Source organism: Anomalospiza imberbis, chromosome 30 (genome assembly GCF_031753505.1).
Source record: "Anomalospiza imberbis isolate Cuckoo-Finch-1a 21T00152 chromosome 30, ASM3175350v1, whole genome shotgun sequence".
Lineage (NCBI taxonomy): Eukaryota > Metazoa > Chordata > Aves > Passeriformes > Viduidae > Anomalospiza > Anomalospiza imberbis.
In genome coordinates, this window is record NC_089710.1 from 2,341,065 (window position 1) to 2,349,116 (window position 8,052).

Below are 8,052 nucleotides of genomic sequence, written 5' to 3' on the forward strand. Positions count from 1 at the left end.
ACCATGGAGCAAAGGTTATTTATGGCTGGGTGCATCTTGGCACTCAGCCAAGACCACCCTGTTACCTTCAGGGATCCCCCTTAAATACCTTTTCCCTTACACCAGCCTGCTGCATATTCATAGCCCCTTATGCATACCCATCAACGAGTTTACATTTTCCAACAAATATTTTACATGGCCCCTCTTTGGGTCTGCCTTTTCAGAGCATGCGTGTTCCTTGGCTGGGGTTTGGCTCCTTCTCTTTATCCCTTCCAGTTCGGGCCTTGGTCCGCACTGCCTTCAGACGGTGAGTGCTGATGGTTGGCAGATCTGTACAGGTGTGCTCATCCTGTGTTCATTGGATGTTATCCCATCCAAGCAGGCATTTTAACACAAGCATACTTCCATCAGCTATTGCACTACTGTGTCTAAGCCTAATTAACAACAAAATTTAAAACTATATATTTGGAACAAAGTTACTTTAACATCACATATATAAAATCCATTTTAATATTTGCAAAAACCCAATATTATAATATATATCTAGAACACTTCTCTCCTGCAAGTAAGGGCTGACACAGCTTGGCTTCTTCAGCCTGGGCAAGAGACTTAGACTTGACCCAACTGTGGCCTTCCAGTACCTGAGGGCAAGCTACAGGAAAGATGGACAGGGACTTTGTACAAGGGCAGGCAAGGACAGGACAAGGGAGAATGGATCCAGGTGGAAAGAGAGTCGGTTTAGGTAAGGAATTCAGAAGAAAGTCTCTCCTGGAACAGGTTGCCCACAGCAGGTGTGGCTGTCCCGTCCCTGACAGTGTTCAAGGCCAGGCTGCATGGAGCTCTAGACAAGCCGGGCTAGTGCAAGGGGTCCCCAGCCACAGCAGGGGGGTTGCAGCCGTGTGATTTTTCAGATCCTTTCCAAACCAAACCATGCCACGACTCCATGATTCTGGGATACTTCCCCTCCTCATCCTCTGGCAGAAAAAGGATCTTGGCCCCAAGTTCCACATTGCAGACCATGTCTTTTGGCAGCCTGCAACTGTCTCAACAGAGGATGAAAAGAGATGACATTACTGATACGATTTCCCTTTTCTACTCGAAAATTAAATGCTCCACTCCTGTCCACTCTTGCAAAAGTGTCTGAAGAGGCAATTCTTCCCCATGAAATGCTTCGTCTCAGCCAAAGAAGAAAGAAGCCACAAGCCAACACGCTTCTTTATTGCTACATTGTTTGATTTGGTTACTTCTCTAATAGGAATTACTTTGGGGTTTTATTTGTTAGTTTCTCTCTTTCGTTCCGCGGGGCGCGCGGCAGCTCCTCCGTTGGGTTCGCGGAGGCAACGGAGGAACGTTCGCGAGCTCCGGCGGTTCCGCAGCAGCAGCAGCAGCAGCAGCAGCAGCAGCAGCAGCAGCAGCAGCAGCACAGCAGCAGCAGCGCTTCTCTCGATCGGTTTTCCGCTCGACTTTCCACTCGCTCCCCATCCCCTTCTCCCTCTCACACTCACTCTATTCCCGTCCCGTCCCGTCCGTGTTCTGCCTCTCCCAGCCCGGCTCATGCCGCGTCCCGCAAGGCGCCGCTTGGCGGGGCCGCCCCGTGCCCGCCCCTGCCTGTCCCGCCGTGGAGCCGCCTCGGCCGGGCTCTCTCCGTACTGGCTGTGGCACTTCTGGAAGTGCCTCTTGCTCTGGTGCTGGCGGAGCAGCGCGGTCTTTTGGCTCCGCCTGGCGCGGGCTCTGGGCTGGCCCCGGCTGGGGCCCCGGCCCCGAACCAAGCCCCTCCCGCGGTTCCGCCCGCAGCCGCCCCGCTGCCGCCCCGCGCCCGCCCCGGCCCCGACAGCATCGCAGGCAGCTTCCCCGCTCCGAGCTCCGCCGCTGCTCGGCTTGGCCGCCGGCCCCGAGCCGCCGCAGCCCGGGGCGGCTCGGCAAGCAGCAGCGCGCCGGGCGGTCGGGTTCCCGGGGCAGAAGAGCGGGAGCGCGGTGCCGCCCGCACGGGCGGAGAAGCCTGCCCTGGAGCAGCTCTACCGGGAGGGCCCGCTGCTGGGGAGCGGCGGCTGCGGCAGCGTTTACTCCGGGACCCGGCTCGCCGACGGCGCCCCGGTAAGAGACGGGGCCGGAGCGGAGGGGGCGGCGGGCGGCGGGCGGCGGGCGGGGAGCTCAGCCCGGCGCTCGCCTTGGCTTGCAGGTGGCCATCAAGCGAGTGCGCCGGGATCGCATCTCGGAGTGGGCGCGGCTGGTGAGTGAGCGGGGCCAGCGGGAGAAGCCGGCGGGGCGTGCCGGGCGGGGCTGAAGCGAGGCCCGGCAGGGTGGCAGCCGGAACGCTGCGAGGGGAGCGAGCGGGGAGTGAGCGGGGGCCGCGCAGCGTCCCGGACCGGGCAATGGCCAGCGGCGCTGGGGCCGGGCAGGGGGTGCCCAAGGCGCGGCGCAGCATCGGCCCCGCTGAGGGCATCGCGGTCCCCCCGCAGCACAACGGCGCCCTTGTGCCCATGGAGCTGGCACTGCTGTGGATGGTGTCGTGCCCTGGCTTCCGCGGCGTCGTGCGGCTCCTGGACTGGTTCGAGCTGCCCGACGGCTTCGCGCTGGTCATGGAGCGTCCGCAGCGCTGTCAGGACCTCTGGGACTTCCTGGCCGAGCGGGGGTTCCTGACGGAGCCCGTGGCGCGGGGGCTGTTCCGCCAGGTGCTGGAGGCCGTGCGGCACTGCACCAGCCGCGGCGTCCTGCACCGCGACATCAAGGCCGAGAACGTCCTCGTCGACCTTGCCACGGGCGAGGCCAAGCTCATCGACTTCGGCTGCGGCACGATCCTCCAGGACACGTTCTACACCCGGATGTCAGGTGAGCCCAAAGCCGGGGCCCAGCCGGGCAGCAGAGGTTCCCCCCTTTGCTGGCAGAGGGGGAAGAAGGAGGCAGGGAGGGAGGGGGAATCCTTCTTCAGCCGGCTGCAGCCAAGTTGCTTTTCGGCGGGGCAGGGGCTGGCTGTTGTGGGACAGGAGCTGGCTGGGAGGGAGGGAGCAGCATGGGCCTGATGAGCTGTGCCCGTGTCCCATAGGAACGCCGGAGTACTGCCCACCGGAGTGGATCCTCTTTGGCTGCTACCATGGCCAGCCAGCCACCATCTGGTCCCTGGGCATCCTGCTTTATGACCTGGTCTGCGGGGACCTTCCTTTCCATACAAACAGGGACATCGTCCAGGGCCAGCTCTTCTTCCCACCCCGGGTGTCTCAAGGTGGGGATGCGCCTTCAAGGCTCGGGAGGAAGAACGGGGTTGGGAGAGGGCAGCTGGCACAGAAGCGTCCCGCTCCAGCAGCTAGTGAGGAGGTTGATCTCCTGGGTTAGCTGGAGGAGGTGGCACGTGTGCCTCTGGGCTGCTCTCCTCCGGAAGGGAGGATCGATGGGAAGCTTTTGGCTGCAGCTCCGAGCACTCCTAGTGTGGCCTGGGCACCGTGGAATGTGGGAGAGCACGGACAGGAGCCTTGTCCCGCTGAGTGGCGGTTTCTGGTTTCTCTGCAGAGTGCCAGCACCTCATCAGGTGGTGTTTATCCATGGAACCCGCAGACAGACCATCACTGGAAGACCTTTTTGAGCATTCTTGGCTGCAGGAGCCCTGCCTGGCCCAGGAGACAGCAGAGATCCATCCCTCTGCTCAGTAGGATCCAGGAGCCCAGCAAGTACCCGCTGCACACGTCTCGTGGCACTCCAAGAAAACCCTGGAGCGTTTCCCTGTGGCCGCGGCCCGGAGGAGAGAGCGCAGCCGAGGAGATGCTTCCGCTGGTCCCCGGCGAGTTGTGGAGGGAGCGGCTCAGTGCTCCCCGTCCCATTGGAGAAGGGGTGGCAGTGCAGTGAAGGTGCCACGGACTGGAACAGGGGAAACATCCCCCTGCAGCTCAATGGCATTGAGATGACCCCGCAAGCCGAGGCACAGCTGGCGTGTTCTTCTGGAGCACCACGTGGAGCTGGGAACCCCATCCTCGAGCTGGCCGCTGGCGGGGCAAAGCCGAGTGGCTTTGGCTGCGGCCCCTTCCTGGAGGACACGCTCTGCGCCCTGATGAAATCAAGATGAGTTCCCAGCCGGCGCAGGGGCGGGGGGATGCTCGTGCTTCCAGGCATGGCAGGGCTCGGGCTGGCCACGCGCCGCAGGTTCCCCACTCGGCGGCACTGGGGAATATTAATTTTTCGCCCGGCCGCCAAGCTGCTTTTTGGTGGGACAGGGGACGGGTGTTGTTGAATGGGAGCCGGCTCCTGGCCTTGCTGACAGCTTCTGCCAGCCAGCCTGGCATGGGCTGGGGCGGGGGCAGCCAGCCTGACAAAGCATCCATCCATGTGGATGGGGGCAGCAGAAGGGGACGGGTTCTGAAGCCGTGCCCCAGCTGATCTGCTTTGCAGGCCCTTGAGGAAGGGGTGCGTTTACGGGTGGGAAAGGTGGGGTTTTTCCCCACCCATGGACAGGTTTAATTCTCACATGGAGTGGTCAGACCCTCCTCAGGCCCGTGAAACGGTGACAGGCTTTGTAGCTTCTTCTTGTTTCCAGGTCTTGTTTAGAATTGATTTCATGCATTTGTTCTTTGTTTTCCCAGGAAGATTATACCTGGTGCCTGGACTGGACGGGGAAGTGCCTGCACCGTCCGTGGAGCACCTCCAGTGCCAGCGCTACCCCAGGGGCCATGGTCTGCGGGGACATCCCCTTCAAGAAGGATGAGGACCTCGTGCGGGATCGGCTCCTCTCCTGGCAGCAGGTCTCCAGAGGTGGGCACCCGGCTCCACAGCTGGGCTGGCAGAAGGGCTTCGGGCAGAGGGCACATGGGCATCCCACCCTTGCAGCTGCTGAGGAGGCTGCTGTGCTTAAGCAGAGGAGGTGGAACGTGGCCTGCCACGCTGCCCTTCTCTCCAAACAGAGAATGGCTCGGGAGGTTTGGGCTCTGAGCACAGCCAGGAGCCTGGCCCTGGCCCAGGCCATGGTGGGACAGGGGGACAGGAGCCTTCTGTGACTGACCGTGGCTCTCTGGTTTCTTTCCGTAGGCTGCCAGCACCTCATACCATGGAAACAGCTGCGCTCGGCCTGCCAGTCTGGGAGGGCTGGAGGGCGGTGGGTGCTCATTTGCTGTCAAAAATAAATTGTTTTTTTTTTTTGTCATGTCACGATCACAGCATTTCTTTCATCCTTTTCCAAGGTTTTGGCCTCCCTTCCTCCAGGCTAATCTTTTTGTGTCCTTCCTCAGCCACTTGATGGCATTTGGCAGGGGGGGTTAAGCAATGTTAAAAGTTCAACAACAGCTCCTGTTGCCAACTGCAGCAGCCCCTTCAAGAGCCCTGAGCTACCAGCGAGGTCCACGTCTGCCTTGCAAAAGGGAGTGGTTTGCAGCCATGGGGTTGTCGCCCTGCTGCAAAAGCTGGGAGGAAATCACAAGTGGCAAAATGCCAATTTGGCTCAAGCCCTGCCCAGTTTCTTCATCTTTTCCCTCTGCTCAGTGATAGGCAGGCAGGGCTGGACTCCAGCGAGGTTCAAGCTCTTGGCGCTCCCTGGCATCAAGGGGATCAAGTCAACTCTTGTATGCAGTGACTGCAATAGAGCTCCTGAAGGAAAAAAGGGAATGTCGTGAGGTGGGGCCTCCTTCTTGTCCCCTTTGTCTGCCCAGGAGCCCCTTGGAAAGGGAAATGCCCACACGGGTTTATCTGACTCCTTCCCAGCCAGCCTTTCCCTCACTCCCGGGTCTCATTTGCTCCGCAGGCTTCACCAGCTCGCTCAGCTCGGAGGAGCTCTCAGAGGAGAAAACGCTGCCTGGCGTGGGGCTGTCTGATCCCTGTCTCATCTGGATTCCGTTTGCCCCGCTCCCTCCCCCATCCAACAGACCCAAGGATGCCCCGCAGCCCCACGGTCCTGCAGCAGGTGCCGGGCACGTTCCCTCCTCCGCTCCTTGGTGGCCCTGGGGAGGCTCCAGAGCCCTCCCTGTGTGTGGGACAGCTGCTGCAGCACCGCTGTGCCTGCGTGCGAGCAGCGCCCGAGGAGCAGCTGCGCAAGTTCCGAGTCTGAAGCGGAATCCTCGGTGCACACAAATGACAACTGGCATCTCAGGGGCTGCCAGGAGAAGCTGAATCCATCTGCTCCCTGCCCTTTCCAGCCATAGCCTCGCCGATGCAATTGGAAGAATTGCCCCTGCCCAGGAAGCTCTCAGGTAGAAGAGAGGAGCAAAAGCCACGTGTTTCTGAAACACAAAATGTCAGAATGAGGTTCCTTAACACTAATTTGCTATTTAAGAGGGGATCATTTATTGAGGCCTGAGGCCCAGTGAGGGATAAATCCTAACCTGACGTGGACATGTAATTCTACCAGTGTGTTGTTCATATACAGTCGCTAAATGCCAATTACAATTTACCATTTCCATAAATCCCACCCAAGTTCCCAGGTTCAGTCCTTGTTTTCTCTATCACTGCACCCTTGAGCCAGATGTCTTCTTCTTGTCTTCCAGCCATCCTTGCTGGGAAAGCAGCCCCTGCATGCCTTGCTCCTGTGCTGGAAGTTCACAGGCACGGTAAAAATGGAATGAACCCTTTGGGTCTCAAGGCCAAGGCTTTGTGTGGCCAGGCAGGGGCAGGCAGAAGGCAGAGCTGTCAGCAAAGGAAGGGGCCAGCGAGGTGGGGCAGCCGGGGGATGGCGACAGCCTGCAGGGACAGAGGCCAGGGCAGGGACACCGCAGGACAGCCTGGGCTGCAGAGGGCACAGGGATGTGCAGCAGCTGCAAGGCCCTGACAGAGCCAACCTGTGCAGCCCTTTGGCCATGGCTGCTGGCCCTGGGCCTGAGGCCACGAGGGGACAAGTGACCCTTGCAGCCCTGGGGCCTCATGGCCTCCTTGTCCCTGCTCAGCAGCCTGGCAGGGGCCGCCCCATGGTCCTGCCCTTGGCATGGCACATCCCCACATGCCAGTGCCCATCCCGGGAAGAGCCCTGAGCAAGGAGGGAGGGACAGGATCTGCCTTGCCAGGGGCTGGGGCTCAGCCTTGGCCCTTTGCATTCCTGAGACACATCCAGGTTTGCTCAGCACCAGAGACACCTTTGCCTTGTTTGTCCCCACCTGTCATCAGTGCCTCCAGTTCTCTGCTCTGCCTGGGGCCTGGGGACACTTTGATGTGAATTGTGTCCTTGAGTGGAACCCATTAACAGTTAAAGAAAGTCTGGACTTTGAATCTGACTTCTTGAGTTTTTGAGAAGCTCTTTGAGCACACTCTGAGGGACTGGGTCTGATGCAAACAGCACCACAGCCCCAGAGGGTCATTAAAGTCCTGGTGCTGTGTCTGTGCTGCTGAGCTGGGCCGGGCTCCTGGCCCCGAGGCAGCTCCTGGCAAGGGCAGCGCTGCAGAGAGACAGCTCTGGCCAGGAGCAGCTCCTGTGCACAGCCCAGCAGGGCTGGGGCACTGCCAGGGCATCCCAGGGACACGAGCAGGGCACAGACCGAGCTCACAGGGGCTCAGCACTGGCAGGGGCTGTGGGGTGTCCCAGAGGGGGCTGTGTCACAGCAGCAGCTCTGTGGCTGTGTCACGGAGGCACAGAGCAGCTGTGATGTCAGAGAGGGGCTGTGTGACTGCACAGAGTGGGTTGTGTGAGGTCACAGACTGGGCTATGACATCACAGAGTGTGTTGTGTGAGGTCATCAAGCAGCTATGGCATGACAGAGGGGACTGTGTGACATCACAGAGCAGGCTGTGACATCATGGCATGGCTGTATGACATCATAGAGCAGGCAGTGAGGTCAAAGTGTGTGCTGTGACATTACAGAGTGGCAGCATGACATCACAGGGAGGGTTTTGTGGCATCACTGAGGGGGTTGTGACATCACAGGGCAGGCTGTGACATCATAGAGAAGGGTATAAGGCAATAGAGTAGATCCTGCCATCATAGAGGGTGGCTCTGTGACAACAGAGAGCGGGTTGTGACATCACCGGGTGGCTGTGTGACATCACAGGGGCTGTGTGACATCACAGGGGCTGTGTGAGGTCACTGGGGAGGTCACTCCACCCCAGCCCCCCCTCCCAGTTCCCCCAGAGAAGTCCAACGCTGCTCGTGCACTGCGGGGTCCCTTGTCCCCC

At 60.1% G+C, this 8,052-nt stretch overlaps 1 protein-coding gene across 1 annotated transcript; it reads left to right on the forward strand.

Annotated features, from left to right (window-relative positions):
• Nucleotides 1–206: 206 nt before the first annotated feature.
• On the forward strand, nt 207–4,081 carry LOC137463823 (serine/threonine-protein kinase pim-1-like). The gene is made up of 7 exons (XM_068175215.1): nt 207–286; nt 1,262–1,389; nt 1,982–2,073; nt 2,159–2,209; nt 2,439–2,808; nt 3,023–3,199; nt 3,484–4,081. Exons 1-7 carry the CDS (start codon nt 207–209, stop codon nt 3,621–3,623), a joined length of 1,038 nt encoding a protein of 345 aa, XP_068031316.1. The 3' UTR covers nt 3,624–4,081.
• The last annotated feature ends 3,971 nt before the right edge of the window (nt 4,082–8,052 follow it).

Excerpts from the sequence above, each read along its gene's own strand:
- LOC137463823 (XM_068175215.1), top strand. The coding sequence starts at position 207 with ATGCGTGTTCCTTGGCTGGGGTTTGGCTCCTTCTCTTTATCCCTTCCA. Across the intron at positions 287-1,261 it reads GTCCGCACTGCCTTCAGACG|TTTCTCTCTTTCGTTCCGCG; the intron begins GTGAGTGCTGAT and ends TTTATTTGTTAG. Across the intron at positions 2,809-3,022 it reads GTTCTACACCCGGATGTCAG|GAACGCCGGAGTACTGCCCA; the intron begins GTGAGCCCAAAG and ends CGTGTCCCATAG.